The 25,052-nt window shown below is 40.1% G+C and overlaps 1 protein-coding gene across 1 annotated transcript in view; it reads right to left on the bottom strand.

The window, feature by feature from the left end:
* Positions 1–449: 449 nt before the first annotated feature.
* Positions 450–25,052, bottom strand: part of LOC131478741 (contactin-associated protein-like 5) — a 172,243-nt gene continuing 147,640 nt past the window's right edge. Inside the window, exons 12-15 of the mRNA XM_058659314.1 lie at positions 15,733–15,951; positions 9,753–9,992; positions 2,748–2,972; positions 450–490 (exon numbers count right to left, since the gene is read on the bottom strand). Coding sequence (XP_058515297.1) covers positions 450–490; positions 2,748–2,972; positions 9,753–9,992; positions 15,733–15,951 — 725 coding nt within the window. The remainder of the gene's footprint in view (positions 491–2,747; positions 2,973–9,752; positions 9,993–15,732; positions 15,952–25,052) is intronic.

The following is a 25,052-nucleotide window of genomic DNA, read 5'->3' as shown; positions in this document are numbered from 1 at the left end:
TCTTAAACCAAACTTAATCAAAAGCTTAACGTTACATAAACTTAGGCTTAATCATAGAAAGTTATGCTGAAAAACAGGTCTAATAACCCACAATGCTTCAGCTTTTTCTTTTCTTTTTTTTTTTAATTTGTTCAACCACTTAGTTAACTGTATATTTTATATTATACATATATTTCTTCATATAATAGAGAAATTTCCAGTTCCTCATATAAAATTATTTATATTAAAGTTTTTAAACCACTTTTGCATGTGCAGGCTTTTTCAAGGCCAAATGGACTGGCAAGAACCAAAACGCAATGTTGGCCCTTCTGTCATTTTTTCCTTCTCTTTGGCTTGCTCTTAGAATGAATAAGAACCTTTAAATCAGACTGGCCATTAACATTAATGTACGCCATGTTTGAGCCAATCCAGAGGCTCCTCAGTTTGATTCCTACTTTTAGAATTGTAGATCATTCTTCGTTTTTGATACTGTACAAAGTTGCAAGCCAAGCTGAAGCACAAGAAAAATGAAAACATAGCATAAGGATGACACAAATTCTCCCAAGACTAAAAGACATCCAGGGGCTGATTCTGTGTCACTGTCTCCTAAGCCACAGGTTGCACTAGCTGGGGCCCGTTATTCCAATGCTGCTTTGAATCAGATTTCAATATTTGCTCCGATTCCAATCTAGTTCCCTGATAATGTGCATGGGAAAGCAGCAGATTACTCAAGAGGTTTGAGTCTTGCTACATATGCAAAAAAACTTAGGTGGAGTTCCTGAGTCTTGACCCAACATAATACCAGCTTTTCTGGCCATGTGGGAATGAAACACTAGATAGAAGATGTATTTTTCTTTCTTTTTTATAAGTTTGTTAAGTTTTATTGGAAAGATTAACAGTGAGAAGGAGAGACAGAAACATCTCCATTCTGCTGGTTCACTCCCCAAATGGCCAAAACAGATGGAGTTGAACTGATCTGAAGCCAGGACTAAGGAGTTTCTTCCAGGTCTTCCACATTAACGCAGAGTCCCAAGGCTTTGGGCCATCCACGACTGCTTTCCCTGGTTACAAGCAGGACTCTGAATGAGAAATGGAGCAGCCATGTCAGGTACCAGCAACCCTATGATCGCAGCACTAGCACGATGAGGATTTAGTGATTGAGCCATCTTGCCTGGGCTGAAAGATGTCTTTTTCTTTTGATCTTTCCCTCTTTATTTGTTATCCTATCCTTCAAATATGTTTATTATCTTTAAAATAAATTAATAGGGCCCAGAGTGGTGGCTAAGTTGGTCAATCTTCCCCCAAGTACTGGGATCCCATATGTGAGCCAGTTTCTGTCCCTGCCGCTCCACTTCCCATTTGTCTCCTTGACTGTGTCCTGGGAAGTCAGCAGAAGATAACCCAGACTCGTGTCCTTGCACCAAGGTAGGAGACCCAGAGGAGGATCCTCGCTACCAACTGATTCACCTCATTTCTAGCCATTGTGGTAACTTGTGGAATTAACAGATGAATAATTTTCTGTCTCTTCTCTGTCAAATCTGCCTTCCCAATAAAAAATAAATGAATCTTTTAAAACTTAAATAACATTGCACAAATAGTGAAATAAAGGGTTCCATTTATACTGCATCTTCTAGGATTCCTTTCTGCTATGTCTCAGCAGTGTTTTGGAGATTGTACAGCCAGGACAATATTGTCTCTGCACTCCACGCCTGATTGAACAGCTATCCCTCTGCCAGCATTTGACTTCACAGCATCCTTAGCCATTCTCAAGTCTCAACCCTTGTGGAATGGAGTCAACTAGTCCAGGACGAGTAGCCACCACTTGCTTACAGCTGTCATTATCCGTGAGCCTCAGCACTCCATATAGGAACAGAGTTCTGCTCCTTTCTGATACTCCATTTTGCCCACAATATTTCCAAAATCTGATGCTTACCTAATATCAAGACACTGTGATCTATTAGAAGCCCTGCAAATTGATAACTTGAGTGTTTCTCAAATCCTGTGAAAATAAACCCATCATGGGTCCAGAAGTGTAGAAAAAAAAACAATGAAAAGTCCCCTGGAAACATAATAAAGTATACTTATTTATCAATAGGGAATAAATTCCCTGAATTTAATTTGTTTGTGAATTTTACAGCAAGTAAGAATTATCATAAAAGGAAAGAAAATATTTTTTTAATTTATAAAACAACAGTATTACAGCTTTGTCAAAGTTTTGAAACTCGCTGCTCACAACAGCAGTGTCAAAAATGTTATCTGTAATTCATATACATATATATTAACCTCCAAAGTCGCCTATTCTTTAATGTTATGACTCATACATGTTACTTCCCCTCAAGACCTAGACCACTGACACCTATTTATATAGTAGCTTGCATTCTGGCTAAGTGTGTTAACAGCCCTTAGTGTTGAAGACTACAGCAAAGATGACTACACCTAGGTGGCAAGCATCCTGAAATTCAGTTGCACATGTGATCTTATCTATATTTGATGGATTGTAGCAACAAATAATAAATAATCACTGCTAAGGAGTGAAGGCAAATTAAGTCAATGTATTTGAGATTTCAGAGAAGAATCAACACTGGCTCTGAGTATCAATTATAACTCAACAAGGTAAAGGATACTGAATGTTTGGCCTGGAAGTCTAAAAATGAGCTTCTCAGCTGGGGCCCACAGGGACCTGCACTGATGCTGAGACCTGGAGGACAACGGCGGTCCCTCCAGCACAGCCTGGCACTCCCAGTAGGCTTGTGGCCTCTAGCACTTACCATTCTTGCAGAGCAGAGTGGCCAGGAAGTTCTGAGAAGAATAATTAATGAAGAGCAAGAGGCTGGGTGCCCGATCTGTCATAAAGCTAAATGCAATGTTCTCCTTGGATGGCGCTGCGTCTGCATAAAGAGCTGAAGATGAAAGATTGAAGTTCTTGGTCACAGGGTAGGGTTCTTGAAATGTGTAAGTAACTGATGTCCCAGCCTCAAAAACAGCAGAAACCTCTGCGAAGTATAAGAGTAAAAACATACTCAGCAGTGACGTAATGGCTTACTTTGTTCCCTGGGTAACCAAATACTGTGCAAGGAATTTCCCACAGAATTTCTGAAAGGGTAAGCATTATTATTATTATTATTATTATTATTATTATTATTATTATTATTATATGTGAAACTGGAGCCTTACAGAGGTTGAACAGGTGGCACAGCCCAAATGGGGGCCAGCTTCTTCTGGTATTCAAATTTAGTTAACACACTGAAGATGTGTGACTGGCAAGATGACTACCATATGACAGTCAAATATCAATGTTCTGCCCCTGCTTGCAGCATAGTGCACAGGAGGTCTACTGACACCATGTTCCTTGCAAATTTATAACTCTGAGAAGTTGGTTTTCCTGATGTCTCTGGAGGATAATGAGTGGACTCTAGCTGAGGAACTAAGAATTATTCCCTATGCGATTGAATAAAGGGTAAGAACTAGGGCAGACACAGCAGTGTAGTAGGCTAATGTTCTGTTTGTGGTGCTGGTATCCCACACAAGTGCTGGTTTCTGTCCCAGCTGATCCACTTCTAAGCCAAATTCTTGTATGTGGCTGGAAAGGAAGTAGAGGATAGTCTGAGTACTTGGGGCTCCTGTACTAATGAAGGAAACCCAGAAAATACTCCTGGCTCCTGGCTTTGGATCAACTCAACTCCAGTAATCATGGCCATTTGGGCAGTGAAACAATGTATGTAAGTGTTCGCTCGCTCGCTCGCTCTCGCTCTCATTCTCTCTCTCTCTCTCTCTCTCTCTCTCTCTCTCTCTCTGCCTTCCAAACCAGAAAGAAAGAAAGAAAGAAAGAAAGAAAGAAAGAAAGAAAGAAAGAAAGAAAGAAAGAAAGAAAGAAAGAAAGAAAGAAAGAAAGAAAGAGAAAGAAAGAAAGAAAGAAATGAAGAAAGGAAGGTTAAGAGGTAAGAGCCAATGCAAATAGCACAAAAAGGATTTGTGGGAAAAAGGCCCTGTATTCTCACCCCTGAACTCAATGTTTTTAGATGTCTAAGCATTGATATTCAGTGAGAGAAAGCCGCAAAGATTTGCACAAACAGCATTCTCTTGAGAAACAATCTCTACAGCACAGATCTACAGGTGGCACTCAGCTGCTACCACAGGGCATCAACAACTAGACCAAAATTCACTTAGCAGGAAGTACAATTCATGCAATGTCTCTGTACATACTTCTCATGCCATCTGCCATATTAATGTCAAAGTGCAGCATAGATTCCAGCCTACCTCTGGACCTCATGCCAACTGTAGGAGACCATGCCAGTGCTGCTACCACCAAGTCCCTACTTCAAATTTCACTTCATTTTCCTTGGTGAAATATGCTTTAAGGCCACACCCTAAGCCACAAATTTGAGAGACTTTTCAACCACATGACACCCTATGCATATCTGTATGACTCACTCTTTTTCTCTTGTTAACTGGTTTTTATAAGGCTCTTGCCCTAAAGATTCAAGAAAGAAATCCAATTCAGCTTCCCAAGTCCCAATGGTTCCTGGCATCTGATGTCACTGAGGCCCAGAACAACCTGGGGAATCCTGAGATGAGAACTCAGCAGTGATTGGTCCTTGAAGTGTGGACCCTGAGGGGACTAGGAACCAGTGTGACCTGAGGAGAGAACCCGACTAGCTGGGGAAAATGTTGCTCTGCTCACCTCAGCTCTCCTGGAACTCTGCTCAGTCTACTTATACAATATGAGCGGAGCTAAGTTCAATCTTTGCAGGTATTCAAGTTTTATAGGGCACAATCTAAAAGCACAAAACACATGGGGCTTTAAGCCAGTAGTATTTAGCCTTAATAATAGTTTTGGAATTAGACTGAGAATGAGAGTGGTTATAAAGCCCAGTCCTTGATAATAAGTAGGCTGGTAGTTAATATCAGATTAGTGAATTTGTGATTAACTTATGAAAAATAAATTTAAAGATAAATGAAATAAGTAGAAATTTGACCATTGATTGAATATTTTGTAATGTTAAATATATCATTATATTCTTATTATTACATAATTACTTGATAATGATCCTGTGGAGATGTGTTTTTAATGAGTTCATAACTGTTAGCAATTCATGGTGTAATAGTTCTAGATTAGTGACATTATATATGGAAACCACTTCAAAATAACAAAGGAGAAGCACAGGATGTGACTAGGGAGGCCATGACATTGGTCACAAGTTGGTAATTGTGGAAACCAAGTAATGTGAGCTGCAGTGCATGTTTAAAAGTTCTATAACAAAAACAGGAGGAAAGTACATTTGGTAGGAATACAAACATCAAAAATGTTAATAAATATTTTTAAAGATTATAGGGGTGGGGACAGAGAGAAAGTGAATCCACAAGTTCATTCTCCTTGTGGTCGCATCAGCAGGGGCAGAGCCAGTTTGAAGCCAGGAGCTTCATCAGGGTGCTGTTTTTCAAGGTGCATTAGCAGTGAACAGATAGAAAGCAGAGCAGCCAAGACTCAAAGTGACACCCATGTGGGATGCTGGCACAGCAGGCAGCAGTTTAATTGGATGTATCAGAGCACCTGCTCCCAAATCAAGTAAGATTTTGGTCAAATGTAACAAATGAAGTGGACATGCCCATTTTTAACAGAAATTCATTGAAACAATCAGAAATGCATACGTGTATCACATCATCATTTACAGAAAAATCATACATAATCTAAAAATCCCCAAATAATAGAGAAAGCATTCAGGAAAATTTTATATACCAGGAGTTACTCCCAAGTGCTTCGTGAAGGGCTAGTCACCTTGGAAACAACCCCCTGTGAAACGTTCCTCTTTCTTATGTCTTAAAGATGAGGAAATCAAGGAGTCTTGAGGTCAAGTTACACAACCAGTGGTACATGATAGATAATATATTGTCGATGAGCTAATCCAAATTTAGGTAGGTTTGGTACAGAGGGGCAAAGCTACTTTTTGATATGTTAGACTCAGGTGATAGAATGGATTAAATAAGAAAAAAATTGTTACTATAAAAAATCTTTTATAATCATTATACTTATGAAACAAAGCTAAGTCAAATCATGATATGAAATGTAATAAAATACAATTGTCACTTAGTCATTAGGTTGGGCTAAATTACGTGTTTTCTACTATTTCAAATTAAGAAGAAAATTCAGGAAACACATCATAACGGTGATATCCAGATCTGATGTGAGTGGTAAGAATTCTTATATGTTGCTGATAGAAAAAAAAATAGTGAAGAATTTGAACAGATTTCTATCCAAAGAAGATAAAAACAGACAAAAAGAACATGGGTTTCAATATCACCTGTTACTAGGAAAATGCAAATGATGCCATTTCACAGTCCACAGTGACCATTTCATAGTCAGTAGGATACCCAGCTCTGAAAAGTGACGTGGTAGGGATGATCATTTAACCTAGCCTTTAAAAAGTCAGTTAAGACAGCTGCATTTCATGGTGGAGAGACCAAGTACAACACATATTATGTTCCCAACTACAAATTCCAGATAATGCAGGAAAGAGGACTCAAAGCAGACAGGAAGTTCCTCCACCTCTAACACTTGTTAGCAAGGCACTGAAACTCCAAATCCCTCATCTGCTAAACATGGTTATCAATGCCTATCCTACTAGTGCGGGTGTAAGAAATACACTCACAAAAGTTAGCTCACTGCTATTTCATTTTAACATAAATTTGCTATGCTCTACTGTCTGAAACAAAAAGTGAGCCGAAAATTCCTAGCTCTGACCCAGGCGTGGGTAATTAAGCAAATGTCCATCAAAGATGCTTCCAGAATTTGTGTACCATTTCTCTAAAAGCAAATACCTTAGTACACAGAAAGGATGACTACCCTGTGTTCAACTCTCTCTCTCTCTCCTTGATCCACCATACTAGTTTCAAGCTACCATTTCAAGAGGCAGCTGGCATTGCTAAAAGATTTGATATAACAGCCCATCTTGTATTCTATGCAATTATTCAATAGTGAGTGAATCATCTCCTGAGAGTTATCAGAAAGGAAAACAGTTTGGAAACCAGCAAATTGAGCCATGCTAATATATATATATATATATATATATATATATATATATATATATATATATATATATACACATACACATATATATGTATATATATATACATATATAATATTTAACTTATGAATAAAATTTTAAAGAAATGAAACAAGATGGAAAAGTTCACAGAAAATTTTCCAATATACAATGCAGAAAGATGGACAGACAATTAATAGGGGTCATTTTAAATAAAAGGGCCCACCCACAACAGCAGTTAGAATAAATGTATAATCAGGTCTATACTTGTATCTATGAAACAGTTGACTAACATCCCTGGAAAAGGGTAGAGAGAGTCAAAATAGAATGTATGTATATGGAAGCTATAAAATAAATAGTGCTTGTGGCATTGAGCAACTGGTCCTAGAAATGTGTATCCTTCATTTGTTTTCTTTAGCAATGTGAAGCTACTCTAAGTGTGGCACATTAAGTTTTGAGGTTATATAGGAAATCTGCAGGGTGAGTCCAGCTTTGTCACTTGGCCCCATGTAAACACAGTCATTCTTATTTCTAAAATTTTTGTCACTCATTTTCTTCCAAGGGGTAGAACATGCTTCCCAAACAAATAATTCAAAATAAATGAAAAGAGGGTCTGATGAAAAAATAGAGTTATAATAGAGAGTTCTTGAAATAAAACATTGCATTTTTTATCCTTTTGTATTTAGATTCCAATATTCAACTAGACTAAATATAACATTGTTTGGTAGACTGTCTAGAAAATGGGTTTTAAAGAATTATCAAGAAATAGTCATAACTGTTATAATTGAGTGAAAACCAAGTCTTGTCATAACTAAAATATTTTAAGATTAATCTTAAAATGTTGTTTATATTTCAAGGCAGACATTTTCTTTTTAAGCAATTAACTTTTGAATTACTAAAAAATATCAGTAACAGTCATACTATTTTGTCCTCTATGAACAATCACCAAATGTGTGTGAGGACCCTTCAGAATGTTGGTGGGAAAAGCGGAATGAAGAGGTAGATTTACCTTGCTATAAGCATTGTTTCAAATCTCTGCAATGACTTTTTATGCTATGATTACTCCATGGAATTTTTGAAATATGTATCTATATCAAATAATGAAATTTCAAATGTTTCTTGATTCCCTTGAGTTTTTCTAGAGAATTCATATCAGTAAAATCACAGATGAATGTCAAGATAGATATTCATCATGACAAACTTGGTCAGTGTGATGAATTCACAAAGTCAACAAAAAGTATTGAATGAGCACCAGGGCAGGAAGTGTGTGTGACTTTTTATTAAAGTCTCAGAGCAAGCTGAGTTGAAGGAGCCCCTGAGCAGAGCTTACAGTTTTATTTTTTTTTAAGATTTATTATTATTGGAAAACCAGATATACAGAGAGGAGGAGAGACAGAGAGGAAGATCTTCCGTCCAATGATTCACTCCCCAAGTGAGCTGCAACGGGCCAGTGCGCGCCGATCCGAAGCTGGGAACCAGGAACCTCTTTCCAGGCCTCCCACGTGGGTGCAGGGTCCCATGCCTTGGGCCCTCCTTGACTGCTTTCCCAGGCCACGAGCAGGGAGCTGATGGGAAGTGGAGCTGCCAGGATTAGAACCGGTGCCCATATGGGATCCCGGGGCGCGTTCAAGGAGAGAACTTTAGCCGCTAGGCCACGCTGTTGGGCCCGAGCTTACAGCTTTATGAAGGGTGTGTTTCCTGGCATTTAAGATGCCTTTGTCCTATATTTGGAAGTTTGTGCTTGGAACTCACTGTGTTCTTCATCCAAGCTTCCTGCTATTGTAAATTCCAGGAGGTGGCAGAGCTGGCTCCTCTTCTCAAGGTTCGGTGAATCTCGCCCATGTGGGACACATCTATGTGTGACAGTATGTTCAGCTCCTAACACTCATTCCTATCCCAGCCTTGGGCATTTGGGGAGTAAATCAACAGATGACAGCTAGCATTATCCATCTCAGCTTGTTGTTTTGCCTTATAATAATAAACAAGCCAGAGAGTGAATGAAGGGTTCAAAGCCAATCAAGATAACTTAAATACATATTTTTCAATATCTGGAGAATTGGGATATTTTGTTAGATATTCAATGTTGTTTTTGCAATGTTTTCTTTTTTGCACAAACAACACAAATGTGGATTAAACTTTTTAAAATATTCCTCCAGGGTTACAGTCTATAATCCTTCGGTGACATTTGCAGACAAACATACAGAACAGGAAACATCATGTGTCATAGTCGCTGATGCAATAGACTCGAGAATCTACCACTTTTAGCCCTCAGGTTCTTTCACTGCCAACAACAGTGTGTTGTGCTGTAATTACCCACCCAGCTCAAGTGCATCTTCAGTGAACACAAGTGAGGATGATGAGTCTATGCAATGATGTTGAGTGTCTTAACGGAAATCAAGGGAGAGCAAGTTGCCAGCATTAACCCGCTGCCAGCAATGCAGGTGTCCTACATCAGAGAGCTGGTTCAAGCCTCAGCTGCTCCTTTTCTGATCCAGTTCCTGGCTAATGGGAATCAGCACTGGGGTGGCAGCAGTAGATGAGCCATATGCTTAGGTCCCTTTTATTCCCATGGTTGACTCAGGAGGAATTCCAGGCTGCTACATTTGGTTTGGTCCTTTCTTGGCCACTGAGGCTAATTAGCCAGTAAGCACCATGTTGAATTTCTTCTATTTCTCTGTCTCTCCCTCTTTCTTTCACATCATTATTAATATTTTAGCAATGTGGTCTACATACCTTTGCTGCAAAAGGCCCCTTCATACGGTGAACTGGTACAGTCACATAGGTAACCACTGTGCTTCTCCACACACCTGCCCCCGTTGTGACAGATGCTGCCATAGCTGCTGCAGTGGTCTGGGCAGCCAGGCCTGACTCCAGATGTGCCCCTGGCTCTCTCCTCCAGGTCCAGTTTCTGCCCATTCATACGTAAGGAGCAGATACATCCTTGGAAGCCTTTCTGTCTCGATGAAGTGCCTCCTAAGGGCAAGAAATAAACAATGATTTTTCAGTGTTTAGGAGCCATCAATTTGAAGTTTAACACCCACACTGATAGTTAACTGATGCTCCATTGCAAAGAATTTTACCACTAAATTTATGCTGAGAGTTAGAAAAATCAAAGTGTCAGGGGACGGAGGGTGGGAGGGGGTGGTGGAAGTCATTCTAATCTGGGTACTGCTACTCTTCCGTCTAAGGAGAGATAAACCATAGTTCGTATATAATTCTGCACTCATGGGCCTTAATAGTGGATATGCTGATGGAAAAGTTCACTGCAAATAGTGTAAAACAGGCTCCTGCCTGTTCTACCCCAGATTCCTGGCTTTGGCCTAGCCCAGTTCTGGATGCTACAGGCATCTGTGGGAATTAAATAGCAAATAGGGGAGTTTCTGTCTAGCTGCCTTTTCTCTTTGTCACTTTGCCTTTCAAGCAAAAATAAATGAATAATCAAATAAAATTACATTTAGAAAGAAAAGATGTCTTTTCCAAATATAGATTAGAATCATGATCCACCATTGGCTAAGGGTATATCTTGAAAATTTCAGAGAGATTCCATCTGCTCTTTGACAACAGTACCAGAAAGGGGTAGAATCAAAGCTTTGTGGATGCTTCAGAAGCACTTGAAATACAGGATCCACCAGTCTGTCCCTATGCCTCTAACTCCAGGAACATTATGTGGGAAGAATCAGCCTACAAAGACATTAAATGAAGTCCCACCAGAGTGTCTATTTGGCACTGGAATACTGAGTAATGCCAAAGAGGCTTAGTTTGAGGCCACCCTTTAAACATATACTCTCTTCCCAATCCTGTAGGTGACATAGTCACTCTTTCAATCTACAGCTCTGTTTCTCATTTAAAAATTGTTATTCATTGTGTGACAAGACACATACTGTAGTTCATCTCATTTGTTAGACTGAAACTTGATTAATTATGATTGCACTACTTCTAATCTAGCTGTCTGTTAATGGCCTGGGAAAGCAGAAGAAGATGGCCCAAGGTCTTGGACCCTAGCATCTCCATGGGCTACCTAAAAGCAGGTCTTGGCTCTCAGCTTTGGAACAGACCAACTTTGGCCATTGTGGCCATAGGGATAGTGAATCATTGAATGGAATATCTTCCTCTTTTTCTCTGTCTCTTTCTCTTACTTTCTGTGTAACTATTTCGAGTAAAATACATTCATTTACGAAAAGAAGGAATTGGGATTATAAATTAAAATGTAAACTAAAGAATTATTGAGACATGCCTTTTGGTGCAGAACTTATGATCCCTTATAGGAGAGGCAGGGATAGATTTCTGGTTCTGCTTTTAATGCTAGCTTCCTACTATTATAAGTCACATGGCCCAAGTACTTTGGAACTTGGAATCCATATGGGAGATCCAGACCAAATTTCTGACTCTGGGTTTCAGCCTGGTCCTGTCACAGTCTTGGTAGGCATTCAGCAAATGAACCAGACATAAGCAGAGTTCTAACTTATTCTCTAGCATTTTCAAATCAATCAATCAATCAGTCAATCAATTGATAGGTTTAAGGGAATTTCTGGCCCCTGGCAAGAAAATAGTTTAAAGTATCGATGGTGAGAAGACCTAGGGTGGAGGATTGACTGCCTTTTCCAAACCACATCAGGTCACTAGTTGGGCCCTTTACCACTGTGTTTAAAGGTGAAGGCAAGATATTGTTAGGAGATAAATTGAAGTCTCTTATTTGGAGCATTGATCAAACTTCGGTTTCAGTGTCTTCATTTCTGATAAGTAAACCTCAGGAATGTCAAGAGGTCAAATCTAAAGTATATTCCCCTGTGTGTCTCAATTTTGATAAGGAGATTTTACCAACAAGGTGAGTCAGTTGGCATAGAAGCAGATCACATAGGAATGCATTTACTTTCTTCAAGTTGTGGTCAATCAACAAAGCAGGATTTATGCAGACAAATGTTTGGTTTTATCTTTCATTTCTCCTATTTTTGATTCACTCCCCATGGTGGATCAGAATGAATCTTCTTCTTTCTCATTAGTGTCAGTTTGATTTTTTTTAATTTATAAATTTATTTTATTTCTAAAAATAATGATTACCTGGTTAGTCAGGGTAGGAAGGATCAAGGTTTAGGGAAAATTGGGTAAATTCATTGCTTCCAAATTTGCTGTTTCTTCTTGTTGCTCCTCAGGTAAGGGAAGAAACAAAGGGGAATACCACTCAAAACTTTCCTTACATTCAGTACCCAGGATGAGGAGCCACCACCTCATATCAACCCAGAGTCTCGATGTGTACATATTTTGAGGGTTCTGTCCAAGTGGTTTTGATAGTTCTGAAATGCTGCAGATTTCACTGATCCAAGGGTGATGTCAGCCTCCAATGTCCATTGGCTCCGTTCACTGAAATTATTTGCTGGCATCGTTTGTTTGAGGTTGTTCAGTTAGATCTGTTCTTCTGCTACAGCACCAAATGCGCTGCCTTAATTTCATTTTACAATAGGACCTGTGTTCACTGCTCCACTTTTTTCATTAAGTAGGACATGTTCTTGAAGGCAAGTCCAAACAGCTGGGCCAGGTGTCCAAAGCATTGCTGGATGCCCCACCCCTGGGATTCACGAACCCAACACTCACCTGTTTTGTGGGCCCTGGGACCCAGAACAGGAGACCCAAACCCAGATTCCCGAGCTTGGGGTTCATGGAACCAGCATCCACCTATTAGGTGGGCCCTGGGTCTGGGCCAAGTGACACACACCCCATCAATTTCTCTGTCCCTGGGACTCAGGAATCAATTCCCTACTACACCTGTTGGCTCTATGACCTGAGCCAATCTACCCAAACCCTGTCAGATCCTCTGTCACTGGGATTCACGTACCCAGCACCTTCTTGGCCAAGGCTGGTATGACTCACCTTGCCTGAGCTTTTGCAGTCTTATTGTGCCACCTGTTCTAGTCTAGTCTGTCCCCTATTTCAGCTACTGTTCATGGGTGCTACAGCCTATCCTAGCCCAGTCTGATTGCTGTTTTGGTTCTAATGTGAACTGGCTAGTGTTGTGGCCCGATCTCACTCCTACTTCCCCATGCCCAGGTTTTCAGATCTGCCAGTGGGTGTTATGTGCTGACCCAGACTGGTACGTCCCCAGACCTGACTCACATATATGCAAGCAGGTACTGTAACCTGGCATGATCCAGGTTGTTGTTTGCCTTGCTTCTTGCACTCTCCTGCAGGGTCTGGGTCCCAATTAAGGAGTTTCCCAAGCTCCTCCATTAAGTCTCCTCCCACTGGCAATATTTGCACACACAAGTGAGCCATTGGCCCAGGTTGACTTTGTCTACCTCCTATCTGTTGGGAGCACTGCATGAGTGCCCTGCCCTAAGATGGCGCCTGGCTCAAGGCCAGGAGGCAGCAGGAAGACAGAAGCATGCAGGTGAAGCAAATCTGCCTCCTCTCCAGGGCCTGGACTGGAGGTCGCAGGTGAGGCAAATTTGCCTCCTCTCCAGGGCCTGACCAATCAGGTAGGACCCAGTGGATCCACGGGAAAAAAAAGGATATTTTAAGCATCCCGCTTTTGGCAAGAGAGAGAGAGCTCTCTTTTTCCTTTTCATGCAGTTACCCTTTTTCATTGGCCTTCATTCATTTGATTGTGTGTGTGTTCGTGCGGTGTGTGTGATAAGCGGTGGGGGTTCCAGCTAAGGAAGAAGTCGAGTCGACTGGCTGGGAAACCGACTTGTTGGAAGAATAAAGTGCCTCTTCAAACAAAGCCTGGAGTGTCAGGTGATTTCTTCCGTGGGACGGGAGACCCGGATACTATCCTATCAAAAACAGTGGCCTTGCTTAGCTGGCCATGCCCATTCTGGTTCCTGTTGTATTCCAGTGTTACCTGGTCCGCTCCCAGACACAACTTTCTTGTAGTTCAATGGAAGTCAAGACCTAGTCTGGCCAGTTCTACACCCAAAATGGCTCTCACGAGTACCAGTGGGGGCAGGAGTCAAGCCCAAAGTGTCGCTCCACCACTCCAGTGCACACCTGCCCCAATGCAGTCTGTAGCCATGTACAATCACTCCTGCTGCCTCAGTCCTACTCGTTCTCACCAGTGACAACACCAATCCATCTGGGATGCGCCTTTGGCTCCCCAACAGGGTCTGACACAATCCTCAGTGCTAGGAGGAGCCAGTGGAGCTTGCAGTTCAACAGGGGTGAGTCTGCCCTGCATTGACCCTATAGATTCTGCTAACAGACCAATTTCTCTCACTTTTGTCCTCCCCCCAAACCACTTTGGTATGGATCTCCTACATACATAAAAAGCTTCTGCACAGCAAAGGAAGCAATTAACAAAGTGAGGAAGCAACCGACAGAATGGGAGACAATTTTTGCACACTACACAATGAATAGGGGACTAATATCCTGGATTTCCACAGAGTTTCAGAAACCCTGGGACAGTAAAACAAAACAAAACAAAACCCTGTAAAAAATGGGCAAAGGAAATGAACAGACATTTTTTCAAAAGAACAGTTTCGAATGCCTAACAGACATATACAATAATGCTCAGACTCCCTAGCTATCAGGGAGATACAAATGAAAACCACATTGAGGTACCACCTAACTCCAGTGATTCTGGCCTACACTCACAACTTTGCTAACAACACCTGCAGATGTGGATGTGGGGAGAGAGCTATCCTCCTTCATCGCTGGTGGGAGTGTAGGCTAGAACAACCACTGTGGAAATCAGTATGCAGACTGACTGGAGAGTTGCAAATAAATCTGCCATATGACCCAGCTATCCTGCTCCTAGGAATATACTCCCCCCAAAATGCAATCTGCATATGAGAAGGGGATCTGTAATCCTATATTTGCAGCAGCACAATCTACACTAGGAAAGACATGGAAACAATCCAGATGTGTATCCAAAGAAGAGTGGTTAAAGAAACTGTGGTACATCTGCTGCATGGAATATTACTCAGCATGAACTTACACCGTTTGTAACTAGATGCTCCCAACTAGAGACCATTATGCTCAGTTAGCCAATCCCAAAAGAACAAATGTCATATGTTTTCTCTAATGTAAGGGCACCATCATGCAAAGTATTTCATTAACCCATTCCATACTGGGTTATTTGGGGGAGGGCTGTATCCCTTGTGTTTTGAGGTTTTTGATTTCAGTTTCATTTCTTCCAAATAATTTCTTTTCTCTTGTCAAATTCATTGCTGGCTCATGGATTACAGGATAGCATAATTTTACACAAGACTTTTATGTTTTTGTTTGTTTATTTGTTGCTTGCTTGTTTGTTTTGTTACCCATGCATTAGTTTCTCAGTGGCATGTTTATTCATGGTGCTGTAATTTTGTTGTTGTTGTGGCTGTTGTTCTAATGCATACCAATTTTTGACCTTGTTTCATGGCTTTTCATTTACAGGAATATATAGTGATGGAGAGACTACCAAATCCTGATGTGGGGGTACAATGCAATACGCATCCCTGCTTCCAAATCAAAGATGGATTCCCAATGGAACTTCTGGCAACGTGTAGACAATGGGATGCTGGACTATCTGACATTGTCTGTACCAGCAATGTCAGGGCACACTTAAATAAGAGACTGATGGAATTATGACTCCTGATGAAGGACTATACAGTTGTAGCAACATGGTGAAAATCTGCCAGGGATGGGAGTTTGGGGGACAATTCCAGTCTACATGAAATTGTACCATAAAATTCAAAAACTCAAAATAAAAATGTAATAGAAAAAAAAAGATGTTTCCTACCTACAAGCAACTGGCCATTGAGTTGTAGCTGGAAATGGCTGTCCTCTGCAGTCGTTCTGGTGCTCCAGGGGAGCTTGTCAACCTGCAGCTTGGTCTCTTTGAGGTTCCTCTCAGCCCTGACATAGTGCCACTGGTTGTCATTCAGAAGGGAAGGAGACTGGACAATGAGCTCAGTGGGGCCATTCCCAACATCAATGGCAAAAGTGACCTCAGAAGGAGCTGAAATCAAGAAGGAAATGGAAATAAATGAAGAGAATGAGTCACTGATCTATTAAGGGCACAGACATATCAGACTAAATGGGACAAACTGTTGCAAGTCCATATCATGGGAGAGCACACTTCTTGCAAAATCTCTGCTGTGTTTGTTTGTGTCCAGTTGATTCTTACTGTTCAAATTTTGGAAACAGAATGGGACCATGAGACATAAGTGTTGAGGCTTTAGTTTTTGGAGTCTATTCTTCTGTCTACAGTATTCTCCTGGATTTCTATAAACCTGGGCCCAGCTAGACAACTGCATTCCTACAACAAATAGACTCATGCCCTGGGGGTGCATGGATCTCCTCTCTGATATGTTGTAAATACACATGTTGTAAGTTTTCACCCTATTCACATGAGTGAAAGGAGTTAAACAAGACACTCAGATGTATAATTTTCTTACCCATGATGATATATAGATAAATGCCAATACATAAGTTCAGATATAGTTATTGCCATCAATCTGGACTGCTATCAGAACTGACTCCACATTTCTGTAGTCAGTTGCACATCACAGAAGCCAGCCAGACGGCAGTTATAGTACTAATGCTGAAATGACAATGATGGTTGGTACTGGTGGTGATCATCAGGGTGGTGGCTGGGTGACAGAGGTGATGGTGGTGCTGTAGTTTGGTAGTGACAGTGAGAATGGTAAAGGTGATGATGATGGGAGTCTCTGGTATGGGGATGATGATATAACTGACTATGATAGTGTTGCTCATGAAGGTAGTCATGATGTAGTCTTGGTAGTGATGACAGTGACAATAGCAGAGGTAATGAGGAGGTAGATGTTATATGGGATGGTGATAGAGTTGACTATGATGATGGTGTTCATGGGGGTGGTGGAAGGTGGTGATGGTCATGGTCATGATGCAGTCACAATAGTGATGACAGTGAGAATGGTAAAGGTGATGAGGAGGTAGCTCTTATATGGGAAAGTTGATATAGATAAGAGAAGCAGTCCGATAAGTTCAATGAGTTTTATACCAGACACAATACCAAGCAATGACAGTGGATTCTGTTATTTTAATCAACGAAATGACCCCAAGTGAAAAGTATTATTTTTGCTTTATGAGGCAAAATGTTCTGGAAAAAAAAAGTTTGTTCAAAATTTCCGAGACACTAAGCAAAATCTAACTTCAATGGCACAGTTCTTCACCATTCTCTTCTTTCTTTTTTTTTCATAAAGCAATTATTTAAAAATTGCTGGAGAGGTATCTTTTATTGAATTAAACAATACAGTAACATTTTAAAATGTGAAATTGACACACATTTCACTTTGAAGTCACAACAACAGATTTACATACAATCATCAACTGCAGAAAAAAAACAGGGAAGTGACTTTGTACCAAAGATGTTTTCCTTGTTCAAAAGCAAAGGAGATAATTTTAGAAGTTAAACTAAGTTAACTAAAGTTAACTTCTAAAATTAACTTCTAAAATTATCTACCATTCTCTTCTTTCTTCCATACACATTAACTTATTGATTTAATCACAAAAGAATTTTCTAAAGCTTGAAGGAATAGTGAATTAATTATAAATGAAGGCTAGCATGTCAGTCACCTGTGGGTAACTACGGCTTCTGCATGTCTGGCTGTCTTTTCCTGTTCAGTACCTTGCCGTTGTTCCTTCTTTCCTATCCCATGGAGAGATAGCAGGAATATACCTAGAAAATGGGCATCTGGTTTACTGAATCATTAACTCTATAACCTAAATGATTAGAGACATCCAAGCCCAAATGTCTCCATGGGGTACTACATTCCCAGCCCTTGCATCCTAAGAGAAAGTCAGATTTAGGACAGAATGCCTCCATATACAAAGTGTCTAACTCAGGAGCTGGGATCACGTCCCATGCTACTAAGTCCTTGCATGAAAAAGACGTCATGAGATCAGAGTAGAAATGAACCTGAGTTCTAAATCCTCTGGAACTTAAGGCAAAAAATAAAACCTCATTATGTTCTTATCCGTAAGATGGGAATAAAAGCAATTCTCCATTATTAGGTAGTTTATACATGAATTCTGAAAAATTTCTTAGAACTCTGCCTGACAGATAGTGTGTGTTCAGTAAGTAGTAGCTAGCTAGTACTATCTCCGTATAACACAGTCTGCCTGCCCAGGTACGTTGGCCTTGGGTTACAAATCCATGCATTAAAGGGAATGAGTTGGTGACAAATAAAAACCTACAGTAAAAGCGGCCTTTTGTGCTGTGCCCTTATTCTAACGCAGACCACCAATAAAAACTTGCAGCCCTGTGCGGTATGACTGACTCCACATTGATTTCTCTCTTCAGAACTCAGGGAAAGACTTCTGAGACTCTGGTGGAGGAGCACTGCAAGTTTGGGTAAATGTCTTCCAGCAAAACTGCTCCTGTGGTTTTACGGTCCACCCATGACGGATACCCTGATGGATGACCACGTGGTCACTAGCTGTCCCCCACCGGACTATTATGCAATATTTGTGCAAACAACCTCCCTCATTATACACTCAGCACCTATCACTGTCCTTCCACAGTACTGTCCTTCCACAAGCTTTTGTTCACTGAAGCATTGCCATGCTTAACATAGGAATGTGCCAGTGCAGTTTGCTTCAGATATTTTTAGATAGATACCAAGGTATTAGCTTAGTTCAAACGCTTTTTCATTATCTAACTTTACTCAAGTCTGTCTTGAAAACTTTAATATCTACCATGTTTACCTTCCTCTTAGAACTGAAAGGGAATCAGTGAAGCATAATAGTTTAAAGGTACTTCAAAATTCTCATAGAAAGTAGAATTAAGAAATGCTTATTTTAATGTAAAAATATTTCTAATTCCACAATATTTTTCATAGTATACATTTTCAGTGAGGCTTGGGAGATATCTTACAAACACTTCCTGTGTATTGAGTGCTTACCACAAACCAGGCAGTTGCATGAATGAACACAAGCATTTTCCATGAATCAGATGACTAACAATACCTCACTACAGGTTTATGAGACTCATGCTTTTTTACATACAAGAGTATCGGGCAGAAGCATCTAAATAAATTCCAGTGACGAAGGCTTACAGTCAGAATTTACACCCAAGTGCTGTGTCTCCAAAGCTTCTTTGTAATTGCTTTGCAATGCAGAATCCTTTCTTATTTCATATTTACTTATTTTTATGAGCTACAGAATGAAAGCAGGGGAGAAAGAGGACTCCCATTCACAAATTCCCTGTCCAAACACCCACATCAACTGCATTGTGCCAGGCAGGTCGCCCATGTGAGTGGCAGGGACACATCACTCAAGTCAGTATGTGCTCCCTCCAGGCTGTGCATGAACAAGATACACGAGTCAGGAGCAGAGCCAAGACTCAAACCAAAGCAGCCTGTCAGAGGTTGAGAATACCCGAACCAGTGTCTTTAACAGCCACGAGACCAGCCACCCATCCCAGACTCACTATGTAAGCAGCGTCACCTGGGCCAAATTGTTGAAACAGATGCAGATTTCCTAGGAAGAGATTATATAATGCAGATGCCTAGGAACAATCGAATTGAAAAGCTTAGCAAGTGTTGTACCCTACATGAGCTGGTAACTTTGTGGTGGGACATGTGAAGCAAACATGAAGCAAACATTCCCCGCTCGCCCCACCATCTGGAGAGGTAGATATGGCCTACAGGTCCTGGACAGGGACACAGCACTCTCTAGGTAGGGAACGAGTTAATCATGAGTGAACGGTCTGATCTCTACTTCCCTGAAGTGTTTAATGAATACCTTGTTTGCAGCTCCTGTTTTGTGGATGAAAATTACTCTAAGAAGTCAACTCGGTTTTCAGTGTTCCATGTTTTGCTTTTCTTAAAACTTTTGATGGATGGACTTTATTTGATTACAGCCAAGCTCTTCTCTGGACTCTAGAGATTCAGATATGAGTGAAAGAAGATGAGCTCTAGTCTTGATTTTGAGAAGACAGACCAAAGAAGGGAATGCTAAATTTTGTACTACTAATTAAATATCTACCAGGTGCTCCTAGGAGAGGTGAAGCCGTCCTGTATTGAAACCTCCTGGAAAACTTCCCTCATATCCTGGGGCAGAATGCACCATGGTGCCTACTGGGGAAGCCTCTCCATGCCTGCTCAGCCCTCTTCCCAGTACCGGGTCTGGAATTCCTCATGCCCTGGCCCAAAATGCGTCATGAAGTTAATGGGGAAGTTCCTCCATGCCTGCTCAGCCCTCCTCTCAGTACCAGGCCTGAAATTCCTGAAATGCACACCAACCTCCATTTCTGTGCCTTCAACCTCTACGCAAGGATGTGGAGAAACCTCAGGGTGCATATACGAACTCCAGAACGTCAAGATCTCTGGCAAGAATTTGGCTCAGCCTTTAAGATGTCACATAGATTACCCATATGGCACAGGGTTATGCCTTGGTTTAGTCCCACTGCTTCTGACTCCAGATTCCTGCTACTGCACACCTTGGGATGCAGAAATGAAAGCTCAAGTGCTTGGGCCCCTGCTATTCATACGGGACATTCAGATTCAGTTCTCATCTCCTGCTTTGGGCCTGGACTAGCACTGACACTGTGGTCATTTGTGCAGGGATTCAGCAAAATGCAAACCTCATTCTGCATCTGTTTTGTTCCTTCATTTATCTCTTTACTTTTCAAATAATTTGAAATAAATTATTAATCTTTTATTAAAAAGGTGTTGTGAAGTCTTCATGTACCAAGTTACTCTTTCTGGCCTGCTATATATTCATATGAACTAAATAAAGATCATTAACCTTTTGATCACATGGATTCTTTGAGGATCACATGGTATTTATGTTTTGCATCTCAAAAAAAAAAATCCTGAACAAAAAGGACAGAGTTTTTTGAAAACAAAATGAGGAACTGATTGCCAATTCAGTGTCTAATCAGAGTAATCATTCAATAACCTGGTAAATAATAATTAGCATTTTTTTACTATTTCTCAGATTATGATTGTAATGTCTTCAAATTTGTAACACATTGAGTGATATCCTTAGATTGATACTTTTGAACTTCAAAAATTGAATCTCTTTTTCCATGTATTTATAATATACGTACACATTTATACACACTTATGCACATGTGTGTGTATATATGCATACATATATATTTAGTTAGTTAGGGATCACACAGATAATTGCAATAACAAATGGAAAGATTAAGTCTTTTGTTTTAAAGATTTATTTATTTTTATTGGAAAGGCAGATATACAGAGAGGAGGAGAGATAGAGAGGAAGATCTTCCGTCTGATTGTTCACTCCCCAAGTGATCGCAATGGCCAGAGCTGAGTCAATCCGAAGCCAGGAGCCAGGAGCTCTTCTGGGTCTCTCACACAGGAGCAGGGTCCCAAATCTTTGGGCCATCCTCGACTGCTTTCCCAGGCCACAAGCAGGGAGCTGGATGGGAAGCTGGGCCCCCGGGATTAGAACTGGCGTCTATATGGGATCCCGGTGCATTCAAGGCAAGGACTCTAACCACTACGCTATTGCTCCAGGCCCAAGATTAAGTCTTTTTTTTTTAATTGTACACATATGTATATTAACAGGATTATCTTATGATAGTTAAAAACTGGAAACAACATAATGTCCATCAATGGATGAGTAGATGGACAAAACATGGTATATTCGTAAGAGTACTTCAAGAAGTTAGTGGAAATGCATATTGTGAGAAAAAAACACACATGGGTTTCAAAGTTTTTCTACATCAAAATACACTGTTGTCTAATTCCAAAAAAAAAAAAAAAAAGCCACCTGGTTATAGACATAGGTGCACTTGAAGGACAAAGAGGAATTCGGAGGTCGAAGGTGTGCTGCAGGCTTCATCTGAGGTTCCAGAGGCTGTGAAAGCACAGTCACAACCCTGTTCCATTTCCTTCATTTCCCACATACTCATTGGCTTCTGTATGAGTGCACTTGCATGTTGGCTGCCAACTGATCTACACAGCACACAGGAAATTTCATAATACCTTCAGACCAGCATCCAGCAGGGCTGAGAACTCCAGCTAGTGAAGATTATACTTCTCCACAAAATCCAGGCACTTTTCTTTTTCCTTTTTTTTAATACTATATTATTGCTTCATTAATTATTTCAGAAGCAGACAGATAAATAGATGCCCAATGGTTAGGACTACCATGCTAAACTCAAGCTGGAAGCAGAAAAGTAAAATTCCCACCCCCAGAAAGATGCCAGGACTCAAGTAGTTGACTGTCTCTTAAGGTCTGCACTTGGAAGAAGCTGTAATCAACAGCCAGAGTCAAGCATTTAATCAGAACACTCTGGTGTGGGGTGCAGCTGAGATCTGATAGGGGTCACTTTTTCGCAAAGAGTTTTTTGAAAGCAGGCATCTTGAAACTTCAATTATATACATCTAAAATTTGTCCATGTGAGAAATTTTCTTTTCCAGTTAGTGTAGTATATGGTTGAGTCCAGTCTAGTGCCTGAGCATATAGGGGTTTATTTGAGCTCTAACGTGCTTTCCTGATGTATGTTAGCAATCTTCCTGTTTCTATCATGCCATTTCTTACAAGTTTAAAGGATCAGAGGCAGAAAATGTATCAGCTGAAACACCATTTTCATAAATCTCACTAACTAAAAGCAAACTCTTATTATTACCACATCTTTACTAATTACCCTCATTGCTGTGATTCTTTGATCCCAGTTTTTCTTTTTGTTCTTTTTTTATTCATTTTATTATTATTATTATTATTTTATAGTACAGTTTTATATTGCCTTATCACCTCTCCAGTTCCCTCCCCCCCCCCCCAGTTCCTTTCTATCATTACTAGCATATAAGTCTTCATACTCAGTCATATGTCCATCATTGCGGGCCTGGACAATGGCAGAGAGTCTAGAATCCTATTGTCAAGAAATAGTAAACAGTTTCATTGTAAATCCTTCTTTGTCTGGAAGTAGAAATGCATACCACACTACATCCTCACATCTAAATGTTAGTCTCCATTTCACAGCTACTGTACATCCCCTTAAATGAAAAGTCATGATAAAAAATCAACAATAGAAAGAAAAGAGGAAATTGACAGTGCCATGAAGTTAAATGACATGTTACTAGATATGATAGTCTCCATTATACAACTAGTGTACATCCCCTTAAATGAAAAGTCATGATACAAAATCAACAAATAGAAATTTACAATGCCATGGAGTTAAATGACATGTTACTAGATATAACACTCTCCATTACACAGCTACTATACATCCCTTAAATGAAGAGCCACAAAATAAAATCAACAACAGGAAAAAAAAAAGAAATTAACAACACCAAGAAGTCAAATAACATGCTATTAATGACTAATGTATAGCTGAAGAAATGAAAATCAAGAACCTTCTTGAGGAAAATGATGCTACCGTATGATATACGAGTCATTGAATGATTTAATCAGAAGGAAGTGTTTTGAAGAGATGATACTAACAGAGAATAACAAAACCCATGTGATACAGTTTCCGCTAATCTTTGTTGAAGTGTGTCTCCTCCAGACAATATGCAAATGGGTTTGTTTTATAATCCAGTGTACTAATCTGTGATGTTTGATTAAGCTTAAGCCATTTACGTTCAGAGTTTAATATAAATGGGTGTGGCATTGGTCCTGTCATTTTAGGAATGGGTTGTTCATTGGTTTAGTCTTCTGTTGTCATTTTACTGGGATGTTCTTCCCATTTGCCTTTGGATTTTTTTTTTTTTTTTTCCGGAGAAAGAATCTTATTTATTTATTTATTTATTTATTTATTTATTTATTTTTATTATTTAACTTCATTAATTACATTGTATTATGTGACACAGTTACATAGATACTTGGGTTCTCCCACCCCTCCCCAAACCCTCCCACCATGGTGGATTCCTCCACCTTGTTGCATAACCACAGCTCAAGTTCAGTTGAGATTCCCCCATTGCAAGCATACACCAAACATAGAGTCCAGCATCTTATTGTCCAGTCAAGTTCAATGTCTTCTTAAGTATACCCTCTCTGGTCTGAAGACAGAGCTAGCAGAGTATTATCCCAGTCAATTGAAAGCTCCATCATACCATCAGCAAAAATTTACATCATTATGGAATTAATTGACATAGTAATGAGTAACCAATATGTTAAAAGTAAATGCGAGTTCCCAGCCACCTTCTGTGACCACCTCACCATTTGGTAGGTGCTATTCCTCTTCTCTGCCAAGAGAACATCTTGAAGTATCATTTGTAGGGCAGGTTTGGAAGAGGCAAATTCTTTTAGCTTTTCTTTACTGTGGAAGAATTTTATTTCATTTTCAAAGACAAAAGAAAGCTTTGCTGGATATGTTATCCTGGGCCGAAAATTTTTTTCTTTTCGAATCTGGAATATGTCACTCCATTCTCTTCTTGCCTGTAGAGTTTCCTGTGAGAGATCTCCTGTGAGCTTAATTGGCATTCCTTTATATGTCAATTGATTTTTTTCACGTGCGCATTTAAGGATCTTTTCCTTATGTTCAATTGAAGAGAGCTTGATGATCATATGTTGTGGTGAAGATCACTTTTGATCAAGCCTGTTGGGCGTTCTGTGCCCCTCCTGGAACTTGTTTCCCAATTCTTCCTCTAGATTAGGGAAATTTTACTTTATTATTTCTTTAAATGCATTTACAAACTCAGCTTCTCTTTCTGCACCTTCTGGGACTGCCATAACTCTTAGATTTGGCCCCTTAATAGTGTCTTTCAATTCTTGAATACTCTTTTTGGCCTGATCCAGCTCTGCTTCCAGCTTTTTGTTTGCTTACTTCTGGTGACAGGAAATACCTTCCAATTCTGAGATTCTTTCTTCTGCTTGCTTCATTCTATTTTGGAGACTCTCCACTGTACTCTTAATTTGCTCTACTGTGTTCTGAATTTCTGATATACCAGCCTTGATTTGCTTTCTTGCTTCCTTAAATTCTTTGAACTCTTGCATGAGCTTCTCATTGTTGATCAGAAGCTTTAAAATGAGTCTTATGGATTCTGTGTGCCCCATTTTCTCGATGTCTTCCTCAGTTAACTCTGAGATTGGCATAGGGTTTTGCTCCCTTGAGGGGAGAGTTTTCAGTAATATTCATTGTGCCTTTGTCTCTTTTTT

Source organism: Ochotona princeps, chromosome Y, assembly GCF_030435755.1.
Source record: "Ochotona princeps isolate mOchPri1 chromosome Y, mOchPri1.hap1, whole genome shotgun sequence".
Taxonomy (NCBI): Eukaryota; Metazoa; Chordata; class Mammalia; order Lagomorpha; family Ochotonidae; genus Ochotona; species Ochotona princeps.
The sequence above is the reverse complement of the archived record's forward strand: the minus strand, read 5'-3'. Positions and strand labels throughout refer to the sequence as shown.